The sequence below is a fragment of the Rosa chinensis genome, chromosome 5, assembly GCF_002994745.2.
Source record: "Rosa chinensis cultivar Old Blush chromosome 5, RchiOBHm-V2, whole genome shotgun sequence".
In the NCBI taxonomy this organism is placed as follows: domain Eukaryota; kingdom Viridiplantae; phylum Streptophyta; class Magnoliopsida; order Rosales; family Rosaceae; genus Rosa; species Rosa chinensis.
Window position 1 is genome coordinate 89684802 of NC_037092.1, and position 11891 is coordinate 89696692.

The 11891-nt window shown below is 39.2% G+C and overlaps 1 protein-coding gene across 3 annotated transcripts; it reads right to left on the minus strand.

Moving 5' to 3' along the window:
• Positions 1-741: 741 nt before the first annotated feature.
• On the minus strand, positions 742-11073 carry LOC112202685 (nuclear pore complex protein NUP214). 3 transcript variants are annotated; one of them, XM_024343694.2, is made up of 18 exons: positions 10689-11073; positions 10391-10599; positions 9734-9902; positions 9189-9335; positions 8892-9016; positions 7908-8020; positions 7648-7787; positions 7144-7306; positions 6053-6959; positions 5135-5287; positions 4821-4878; positions 4576-4709; positions 4297-4421; positions 3361-3709; positions 3063-3261; positions 2532-2958; positions 1093-2420; positions 742-1000 (listed from the first exon to the last, which is right to left on the minus strand). In XM_024343694.2, the coding sequence occupies exons 1-18, from the start codon at positions 10882-10884 to the stop codon at positions 894-896; spliced, it is 5049 nt and encodes a 1682-aa protein (XP_024199462.1). In that variant the 5' UTR covers positions 10885-11073; the 3' UTR covers positions 742-893. The 3 variants fall into 3 exon arrangements, with proteins under 3 accessions (XP_024199462.1, XP_024199460.1, XP_024199461.1); XM_024343692.2 differs by having other exon boundaries at positions 1093-2958; positions 10689-11071; XM_024343693.2 differs by having other exon boundaries at positions 1093-2955; positions 10689-11067.
• Between the last annotated feature and the right edge of the window lie 818 nt (positions 11074-11891).

Genomic DNA, 11891 nt, shown 5'->3' on the forward strand with positions numbered 1-11891 from the left:
GATTGGAAATTAAATCTTGTCAAGGTAGGATATTACTCTCCTGTTGGAGAGGTGGGATATGCACAATCATACAAGATTATAACAATGGGCATCCTTGGATCTTGACCAAATTACCACCATCCTTCCTTCAATCAAAATATGAACACCAGCCTTGTATCCTCCTCAATGCGATCTGATCGAACCCACACATCCCACGCTCAATCTCTCCGTCTTCAGTGGCGGCGGCAGGAGCTCAACATCCCTCTCAGTCTCTCTTCCACTGCGCCGGCTCACTAGCTGCGCTGAATTCGACTTCGATTTGCCTACACTCAACGGAGCTATCCTAAACGAACGAAGACCGAAGAGCTGCGACGTCGTGGCTTTGACCTCAAAGAGAAAGCTCCGCCGGGTTGTTGGGCTTGAAGAATGATGCTTTGGTAGTGGCTTGGAGGAGAGTGAGATAGAGAAGGGGTTGACTGTGGAGGCCCTGGGTCAGGGTCAGGTTGGGGTAGAGAAGAGGAGGTGAGTTTACATCTGAGTATTGGTGGTGGTAGAGGAGTTGAAAACGGATCTGGTTCTTATACTTATCCATTCCAGCTCTAATCCTCTTATGCCAAACACATGAAAACATTAAAACAAATCTAATCTTATCCTAATCCAATCCAATTATTATCCGAATCCATATTCCTATCCTGGATGTCAAACGTGGCCTAAATGTGCACATTTGAACAAGCTAGAAATTAACAGGCGGTGGATGCAAGGGAATAAAATTGCTCAAGCATATAATATTGCAGGTAGTAAGGAGACCTGTACAATGAGAACCGGGAATTGGGCTGGCAAAAGCAGTTTCTCAAACAACATTCATCTGATTTGTGACAAGTAGGCATACATCAAGTTTGATTTTACCAAATCAGTTACTTTCTCATCTGGAACAAATCTGGAGGCTTTCCGGTTCCTCCACTACCAAAAGCAGAGAAACCACCAGATCCTTGCTGGCCACCAAATACACTAAATCCACCACCTGAACATATTTCCAAGATACAGATCAGCTGAATATCCTAACAAATAAATCACATCAAAATTCATAGAAAAAAAAATTAATAAGAAAACTACCTGCCACATTGGCTCCTGCAAAACCGCCACCAGCAGGAGCTGCCCCTGCAAAACCGCCACCACCTGGAGCTGCACCACCAAAACCTGAAGCCCCTGAAGCTGCACCGCCAAAACCCCCAGCCCCTGAAGCTGCACCGCCAAAACCCCCAGCCCCTGAAGCAGCACCGCCAAAACCCCCAACCCCTAAAGCAGCACCGCCAAAACCCCCAACCCCTGAAGCAGCACCGCCAAAACCCCCACCCCCTGAAGCCAAAGCAGCAAATCCACCACCACCAGAAGCCACAGCCGCAAATCCTCCGGTAGCAGCACCTGAGAAACCACCGGGAGGTTTATTGCTAGCAACGGCACCTCCAAAACCACCAGGTGATCCAAAACCAGTTCCTGGTAGACCAGTACCAAGCTGTCTCGACTGTCCAAAAGCACCCAGAACTGATCCTAATGCTTGCTGCCCTGGTCCAACCTGTGATGGCTGGCCAAACCCACTCGCATTGGAAGATTGGGCGGTAGTACCAGTGCCAAACCCACCAGCAAATGCACCTGAATTTGTTGGCTGAGATGATGGAGAAGGCTGTAGAGATTGGAAGTTAAGAGATGCAGGCTGAAACAACTCTCCACTAGGAACAGTCATGAGGAAAGGCGAAGTTGTCACATTTGTTGCTGCATTACCAAATGTTCCACCAAATGGATTGGGTTTAACAGCAGTTGGGTTCGGGGAAGAGCCAAGCCCAAATGCACCAAGGCTTCCTAAATTAAGTCCAGCTGCGCTACTTGTGTCAGGAGCCTCTTCATCCATGTCATCCTCCTGGGCATTCTGGACATCTACAGTCCTACTATTAACACTCCCTGAATTTGAGAGGGATTGTCCAGCAGATGTCTGTTCATGCTGAGCATTTACAGTCACATTAAGTGTAGGACCTGATGTATTCTTCAAACTGGTTTGGCTTCCAGGATCTGCTACTGGTGCAGGGCTAGAATTGCTGAGACTGGACTGATTTCCAGGTGCCAGTCCTGTTGAAGTTTCAACTGTAAGGGGAGGCAATATTGAAGGTTTGAGATTCAAATTAGTTTCAACAGGGGAAGGTCCAGATTCCACTGGTGGTACTATAGTATTAGAATTCACGGCGGTCTTTGAGGAAGGTTGAATCTCTTGTTTTGGAGATTCTAATGCTGAATTTGTCGCAGGCGAAATGTCAGAGGGCACCAGTGATTTTGAAACATTCAGTAAGAAAGAACCAGAAGGCAGAACAACTGGAGAGGGAAAAGCTGATACTGGGGATGTTGTGACAGGTTTATTCATATCTGCAGTATTGTTTGAGTAAGCCAACGATCCGTTTGAAGGCATCACAGAGGACAAGTTAGGAGAAGCTGATGAGGGACTTGATAAAGACAATAGAGCTGATGATGAACTAATTATTGAAGATGTGGATGCTGAAACTGACATTGACAATGTGGCAGAAGGGGCCACAGAAACAGGAAATGAGGGAGAGAATGGAGAATTATATTTTTTCCCAGATTCCAGAGATGGAACTGTTGTGTTCAAAGGCCTGTCCTTCACACTCTGTTCTGCTGGACGTGCGCTCTCTTTGGTATATGAATTTACCATATCATTGGGTTTCTTAAGCAATGAGGACGGCTGTGTAGGTACCATAAAAGTTGATAGTTTCTGACTAGTGTCTGATGGCAAAACAGACTTTTCCTTTGCAGAAATTGATTCAGACTTCTTAACAGATGTTATGCCCTCGCCAGATTTTTCTGCTGTCATGTTAGTTTCCCTCAAAAGATTTTGCCTTACTGATTCTTTAGGCAAAACGAATGGAGTTGCTGGGGTTTCCGAAGCCTGTTTTGAGTGTGTATCCTGAATGCCTGCTTAAAATATAATTACATGCAAGAGCAACAATCAGCAAGTTTTACCTATCAAAGACAAGAATGAACTCAGATATCTTTCAGGTTTGAACTTTTCCAGAGCTCACCTTTGTTTTCAGATGGATGAAAGAATGTTGCAGGCATTGTGTGATCCCATGGATGAGTAACGGTTGATCCCTCCACTAGGTGAGAGCTAATGCGTTGCTTATCAACCGATAATGATGATCTATTCACACTTACCTTTCCACTTTCTTGCAAAAGCAACCTTTTCACAGTGGCTTTTGTAGGCTCATAATTTGCCCAGCTCTTGATCATGACCATGGAAAAACATAAGTAACATGAGACATGCAGAAAGTGGTTTTTTCAATAAAGGATCCAAAAAGACAGAATATAAGGAATCATTACCCTATCCAGTGAGTCTCTCCTCCTCCTTGCAGTTTCTGGTTCATAATTCTTCATGGCGCTCTCATTTCTCCTGCTTTGATCTTTAGCAGCAGATGAACCCAAAGATAACGATAGTTTCTCTTTTGGAGTACCACGAAACTTCGACACATCTGGGGAAGGGGAACTGAAAGAGGCATCATAAGGAATCCCTATAGTTTCAAACAACTCTTTTTTCACATTCTTCTGTTTTGCAGAAGGTGACTCAATCTTTAGTGCCACCATTTGTTTTGATAGACGGTCAGAAAGTTGATCTGCTGCAGCTAATTGCGAAGTCATTGTGCTATGTAGACTATGCAAGGACTGAATGTGCCTGCAACAGAATAACTCAGTGAAGTTAGAAAGTTGTAATGACCTGTATTTAATTACCTAAAACAAAATCACCATATCTATATACTGGTTTAGAATCTTAGTTGATGAGTTGGATTGAACTGCTTGGAAAGGGCTTAGAGCACAGATTGCAAGCTCGGTCTAATGCACGTCCAATATATTTTTGAAAAGTTGCCATAATATGTGGGAGAAAAAAGGTAGATAAGACATGAAAGCGGTGATGAAGTAAAAGTGAACAAGGAAAAAAAGAAAAACCTACAACATAGCGTTTTTAAGATTTTTACATTTTTATAATTTTCTCATCCAACATATACTTCTCCTCTCCTTCAAATACTTTTCTCTTTTCTCTCCTTTTTTCTTCTTTACTTAATTTGAAACAAACACTTTAACAAGTAGGCCCCTAGCCCTGCGAATATTAGGTTTGTATTTCTTCTAAGGTGTTCTTTCTACTGAACCTCCTGTATATTCAGATTATCCTTTCATGTAATTGCTTCATGTTATTTAGAATAAAAAGAAGGTATCATAGTAGACTTCATTCAATCTCTTATTACAGCCAAAAAGGTAATCTACCTTGAATGCCCAAATCGACTTTGCAAAGCGCTTCGACCAGCATGAGCTCCATCATTTTCACCAAATTTGTTAAGCTCAAGGCCATTAAAATGCCTTTCCAATTTAATTAATTGATCAGTCAAATCCTGAAATACGTTTAACAAAAGGAAGCAACCTTTATTAGTGCTTTCCAAATGTCCAACATTGCGCCATTGGGTACACAAAAAAAATAGAACAAAATCATGAAATAGAAAATAATGGGTAAGTACGGTTAAAAAACATCAATAGAACAAGTCTGACCTGATTCATTTTTGAAATATGCCGCCTCTTCAGCTCAAGTTCCGAATTCAATTTCTGACAACTCCAGAAGTCCCAATATCGGCTATCAGAAGCTTGTTTCACAATCCCCTCCATGTATATTTTCCGTGCCAGCACTGAACCAATTGAATAATCATTTCTTCCATTAAGAGTGATATGTACATTGTTCCATGTATATATACAAAGCATTCTGCTTATGAAACTATACATTTGTGGCATTAAAGTACCTTGTACAGTCATGTCAAAAAGATGTTGGACTTCATGAAATCGTTCATCCATAGTGCTCTGCAAAGTACAAAGACAACCGAGACCAACTTAGTAATTGACATAGATGTCATAGACCAGAACAGAGAAAAAGAAAAGTTTCAATTAGCAATATTTGATAATTTATTGATTAGCACATGATGACAAGTCAAGTTTTTATTTCCAAAAATCAGATAACAAAGGAGTTAAAAAATAATACACACACAACTTATGAAAGTGAAATGAATTATCCAATAAAATAAAAAAAGCAATCAGGAAATTAAGTGGGAAACATCACCTTCCACGTTCGGCATCTCTCAGACAGAACTCCAACCTCTCTCTCCAGTTCTTCAACAGAACTTTTCTGACTAACAATGCAGGCATCCCTGAAACCACCTGGTTCCTCTATAGATTGTAGGAACATATCCAACTCCTTGGTCATCTCCGTTATCTGAATGAAAAAGCAAAATAATTAATAACTCTGACAATGAGAAACTTCAGTCTCAAGAACATTCCTTACAGCCTATAGGAGAGAGAGAGAGAGAGAGAGAGAGAGAGAGAGAGAGAGAAACTATAATATAAAGCAATACAGAAACATATGCAGATCACTGTTTCTTATACAGGGGACAATTAATTTCATGGAAGAATGAAGAAAAATACAAAAGGAGAAGGACAAGCAATCTACCTTAGAAAAAGCCTTCTACAAACACATAACAAGCAGAATAAAGACATCCTCAAACTACTTAGACAAGGAAGCCAAAGAGGCAAGGAATCTAATCCTGTCGTAAATAAAAAAATGGACTATAATCTAGTGTTAAATTTATTTATTTTTTCCTTTCTAAACGCACATTAGATGCAAAAACCCAAGGAAAAAGAAACATTACAAGAAATAGAGTAAACAGCACAAATAGTGAAATTTAATGTTAAAATATTTAGTATTTAGCATTAGCATCGGATAGAACAACATGGAGTTCAGCATAATATTCTCTCAAGTAGTTAATTTTCTGGTATGTAATACTTGTAAATAATGTATGCACAGCACAGCAAATCTTTCGCTCAATAGACTGATCACTAGCTATTAAGTTTAACTCATTCAAATTGCTTTGTTTTATAAGTTTCTTTAGATAATTGTTAGATTTGAGCTGAACTTAAGGGATGAGTTCAAGAAAACAGGTGTAAAATCTTTGAAAAGAAGGTTCATAGACATGGACATTACATTGCCAAATTTTTTTGATAAACTTGGTTCAGAGTTCGGCATCCTTGACTGGGGGAGTTCACTGTAATTTTCCTTCAATGGATGAATCTTGTGGTTAAAAGACTTGCCAATTGAGAAATTTTCCTGTGATGACGTCTGGAAGCCAGAAATGGGAGGTACTGATGCAATATTTCCAGCCGCAGCTGATGATCTCCTTCCCCTATTCTCAACCGGCATACCAGAAAAGTTAACGGTAGTTGATGTTCCAGAACTGCTACCTTGAATAAAAGTTGAAGGCACAGTTGGAGATTTCACATCAGTGCCCTTTGAAGTTATGATTTTTCCAGTTGACCAGGACTGAGATGAAACCCTCTGTAAATCTGCTGACTCCATTTTTCCTAGAGATTTTACTCCTGTCTCAACAAAAGAGACACTGCTAGTTGCAAGTACAGCATTTTCTTGAGTTCCTATCTTGCTCAAGTCCCTGAACACAAGACTATGCCCGTCTTGGGAAAAAGAATCAGTAGATGCGTGTTGTATATCTCTATTTTCCAGTACAGGAAGCTGCACTTGTTTACCATTTTTCGAAAAAATAAGTTCTTGTTGGCCTTTAATTGACTGAGAACTTGTTGAAAACTCCACTTTCTTGTTACTGTTGGTACTTTCTTCCTTGAGCATCGAATTCTCATTTACACTAAGAGAGTTCTTGTCATCTTTTGTAAGGACATCAAGACCTACTTTTCTGTCAAGTTCCTTTATGTTCTTATTAAGCAAAGGAACATCCGTAGCAAGCTTTCCAAATTGTTCCTTCCCCAGCTCAGAAGAAAATTTAGCTGGTTCACATCCTACAGGTACCAATGCAGTAGAATCCTCTTCCTCATCAGAAACACTAGAAACACTAGCAGGCTTAACAGTAACATCACTAGCACTACAAAAAAGAAAGAAGAAGAAAAAAAAAAATCAGTTGCTAATACAGGCAAGCATATTATAGTTTATAAAAGCTATAATACCTAAGACTGCAGCGCAACGAGTGACAAACTTAAACAGCTAGCAAGAAAATAAAAAACTATGTGCTGAGGCATAATTAGAAATTTGAGAGAACAAAAAGCTACCTGGCAACATGGTACATAATTAGCTTTCCGCATAGTGTAAGACAAATCAGAATGCAGTATGGTGAGAGTTCTCTCTGTTCCAATCCAAGTCTGACACTAACTTTCTGGCTTATTGAACTTTTGTCTACGCAGAGCCCCATAATCAAATTATCATCACCATTTTCTGAAAAAAGGAACAAAATCGAACCGATTAACATATAACCAACATAAAGAAAGCAAGAGAAACAAAGTAGATGAATACTGCTGATCCATAAGAGACCATTATATGGGTTGAAAATGGGGTGTGCCAGCCACATTGATATTCAATGGAAACTAAGGGCTATAATCACAAAGTGATCATATATTTAAACATGCACTGCAAATGAATTGAAAAGGAAGAGACAAGACCATATAATATGACAGCAGAGACTACAAAATATGCTGATGAACCTTAATCAACTGAACAATAATAGTCTTAGTTTAATTGAACCATTAGTAGTTAGTCTAGAACAAAATTCTGAGAACCTTGAAGCTCAATTCTTGGTTTCAAATTATCTCGTACAATATCAACAATTACAGCTTCGTTACTCTCCTCTCCTAGCGACCAACTAAGATATACAACATGCTGATCCGCATTCTTCCTGTTAGCAGTTATTGCAAGTTCACTGCAATGATATCGCCAAAGAGAAAATGAGTTACTCATTACAATTATATGGAAATAAGTTGGCCACCATTCAGTCAACTGATGAAAGCTCAAGAACAGGAGACTGAATGAGAATGCATACCACTCCTCCAGATAGCTCAATACTAAGTAAGGTCCACTTCCAGACGGCAAAATGTCATCAATGAGACATGAAAACAAATCATAGAAAGATATAACAACTGGCTTGCAGGAATCCTACAAGAAAGGTTTCATAACATTAGCATATACGGATATACTTAAAATGAAATTACCAGGCTTATGTAAAAGGCAAGCTATTTTATTTATTTATTTCATCACCTTCATGAATTCCAAATCCATATGTTGAAAGTGTGGATCATGCAAATTGGAGTTTTCAAGGGCCAATGGGGCCAATAGGACCCACCTGATTGGTACTATAGTTTAGATTCTTTTCTTACAAGTATACCTATCTATCTTTAAAAAAACTCACTTGATGTTGAAAATTCAATAAAAGACAACCATGAACAGCTTTGCACATACCATAAAAGCACCAGCAACCAAAAGTGTATATACATAAAACATTCGCAAAAGCACCACTAAAAGATGAAGCTTTAGTTGCAAAACAGAAAAATAGCCGAAGCAAATTCAAGAACGAAGCAAAAGATGTTGGCTTGAGCCAGTTTCTTGTACTTCGAAAAATGAGTATTATGGCCATAGAGCAAAATGATTTAAGTCGGATTACTATTGTCAGGAAGCGATAATTCATCACATCTGCAATCTGCAATGAGATGTTTTAGGACCAGCACAAACGAGCCAGGCAGGCAGCTCCATTGCCAACAAGTTGTGCCAGGCGAAACCTGAGAGAAAAGGAGGGCAAGGCATGCCTAGGCCTGAGCCTTAACTCCTGATATAATATGGTTTTTAGAAGGAGAAGAAAAAAATATGAATGATATTGTTTTGCACCCTTAACTTGGTCTACCAATTACACAACATCTCATTTACTCTTATATTGACATTAAGCTATAATATGTTGCAGAACTATGTACAAGATTAAATTCTGAACAGAAGAAGCCTATCAGCAAGCAAAATATAATCATAGATTGCTTACATTAGTAAACTTGCCCTCTTTGATTTGTATTACTTGTACAAGGTAATTTTCTTCATTCCCATCTGCATTCAGTTGAAAGCATCCTAAAATGATGCTATCATTGCGAACCCACCTGATTGTATCCACTGATGATTGAGGAAATACTTCAGTTTCAGATGTTGATAAAAGGGTCAATCTTCTAAGTGTAATGAATAAGAGAAAACTTGATTCCTAATACATCTCAGAAAAATATATCAAGATAAAAAGCATGAAAACAAGTGATCAGGTATGGAAATACAACCTTAAAATCTAACATACCTTTTACGATGCAGTTTGTGTCAGGATCACCGATCCAGGACTTGAACGAAAGTAGCATAGACGACTTCTCAATGAACTTAGATGATAAAATGTTGAGAGTATCCTTCCTTGCCACAGCAATTAATTTTCCTTTTGAACTCCATTCAACTATGAAAAAACACAAGTCAAAATAAGCATAGTTGAACATAGTACAAAATATCTTATAGTATGTTTCTCTCTGGACTGAGATTTCAAAACTGTCTTCATAACCGATTTATATGTTACTGCAGTATAGTACAGGAGATTATACTGAATTCAACATGCAAAAAACAAATTGACCTCTCTTAGGAAACAGATATGAGCAAAAGTTATAGAACTGACGTGAACCAAATGGGAAGTGGCAAGATTCAAGTTCTAAATTCAAGAATCAAGTTCATAGCATATGGTAGTTAGGTGTAGTAATCATGTTCATTAATGATCAGATACATATGGAAACAAGTATCATCATTCATCACCACGATGTATCTCACAGCAGAATGTATATGATATATTGAAAGAAAAAATACCAGCATCAACATTGTCCATTAGATCCTTCACAGGGCCACCAATCGTTCCATGGTATAGCTTTCCAAGATTTGAAAGAACCACATACATATTTTCAGAACTTTTTGTCCACTGAATATCCTTGACAGAGCTGGATTCATTGAGTGAGCAAGAATAAGATGGTTCTAGACCCTGCATAATGTGGAGCAAATCACGGATTTAAAACTTGTAATTTGAAGTAACAAAGATATTCCAGAATTGCATGATTCCTACATTCAGCAGCATTACAACTCAATACCACCTTAGGCAAGGCCCATGGATTAAACAGTTCAAAAGAGCAATCACCGATACCTCATGACAATGAAATACACCAATGTATGTCTGGGAGAATTCTAGGAAGCCAATCAATATAACAAGTAGTATCATAGACATGAAATGTTATACAGGCACTGCACTCTTCCTAGAAAGCTAATTTGCATATCTAGCAGCTCCGCCAATGACATCAACATGTTCAATTTGCTTTTCTTTGTCTACCTCAAGTAATTGATCTCCTAAACTTAAGGAATGGCGCAAAAAGTATAATCGAAGGCAGTAAAAACAAAGTTGAGCTATCCATCATGATGGAACATGAGGCATCATCTAAAATTGAAGTGACGTAGAATTGTAGAGCTCAAAAGCACCTTATCCAGGAGAGAGCCGACGGAGAAGAAGTGAATGTCGGCATCTGCAGTAGCTGCAAGAGTAGAATTATCGGTAGATAGTGCGAGAATGTGAAGGTTGGGGAGGGGAACATCCACAAGACTCAGTTCCTGTATAGAAGCAGAGCTTCCCTTTTCCTTAATCTCGGCGGCGGAAGCCATAACATCTTTGGTCCTCGCAACGAGAAACCCTACCAAAAAGTTATTGTTATTGTTAGGTTATGTGAAAGTGAAAATCAGAAGCTGCAATTTCGGTGTTGGCAATCAACGACAAGCTTACCGGATGAATGAGCGACGAAGACGAGGCCGTGTTTCGCCGATACGGCGAGTGGCCGGGAGGGACTGCTTTGGGGATCGAAACTGAAACCATCACTCTTAATTGGAACGGCCTCGCCGATCTTATCAAATATGTAGTCGTTTGTCTCTACGATATCTCCTGCAATTTCTTCTTCAAGTTCAACTATTTTCTTAGTCATACTTCTTGGCCGAAACCCTAGGGGCTACCACTTACAGTATGATGAGTTTGGGCGGGAACACCGACCCGCAGCCCTAAACTCCGCTTGCTACCGCCCACCGCTCTAGTTAAAAACTTTTTAACTCGAGTTTTTGTTCCGAGTTGTTATTTACACGCCTATTGTGTATTTTTATTGCCCACCGGTCATGTTAAGTCGGTCCACATTTTTTCTTGTAAATTAAAGGCGGGTCGACTTCTTTCGTTTCGTTGCTCTCTACTCGATCTCATCAGCTCGTAATAAAATGAAAAAGTTATGGCTTTTGTAGCATTGGTAAAGGCAAGATTCTTATCTCCACAGGTTTTTGTTTTATTACTTTCTTTCTTGAGTAACCTACTTGGCATTCTTTCCTAAAAGAAAGAAGGTATTCGACTCGTGCTTAAAGCATGAAATATCACATTTTCATTCTGCTTTTTCAGTAAGCGAATGGTCTCCAGGAGAGAGGAAAGCGGAACTTTAGATGGCAGTGGGTTTGGGTGAGGCAGCAAAGTCATCGTAGTAGTTGCTAGCCCCATGAAGTTTCGATCATTGATAATAAATAATTGATAGAGTAGTCAGATCGCTAAAACAGTTTCATCATAGTGTCAAACCCACAATCCGGTTAGACTGGAAACCACTTTAAGAATTGTTACTTAATACAAATTGAAACATGCACAATAAGAGGATCCGCAAAGCCACCGCTGCACTACTGCACGAAACCTAGGATTTTGGTATTGCTCAGAGTTTTTGGGAGCATTTTGGATGCAAGTCGAAAGTACCATTTGAAAGGGGAATTTTGTTTTCTTATTTTGTTAAAAAATTGTCTCGGACTAGTGAGGTTTTTGAAATTATTTGAGATACACCATAAAGTCTTATTTGGTTCGCGGAAATGAAAGTAATTTCTTTGTCTCATGAACTTTTCTAGCATGTTTACTTACTTGGAATTGGAATGGAAATGAAGGGAAAGATTACAGTGTATGAGAATTCCTGCG

Bases quoted from the DNA above. Each gene is read 5' to 3' on its own strand.
- LOC112202685 (XM_024343692.2), bottom strand. From the start codon at position 10,884: ATGACTAAGAAAATAGTTGAACTTGAAGAAGAAATTGCAGGAGATATC. The intron at 5,288-6,052 runs GTAATGTCCATG...TTTTTCATTCAG, and splicing joins TATCAAAAAAATTTGGCAAT to ATAACGGAGATGACCAAGGA. The intron at 4,422-4,575 runs GTCAGACTTGTT...AACGTATTTCAG, and splicing joins ATATTTCAAAAATGAATCAG to GATTTGACTGATCAATTAAT.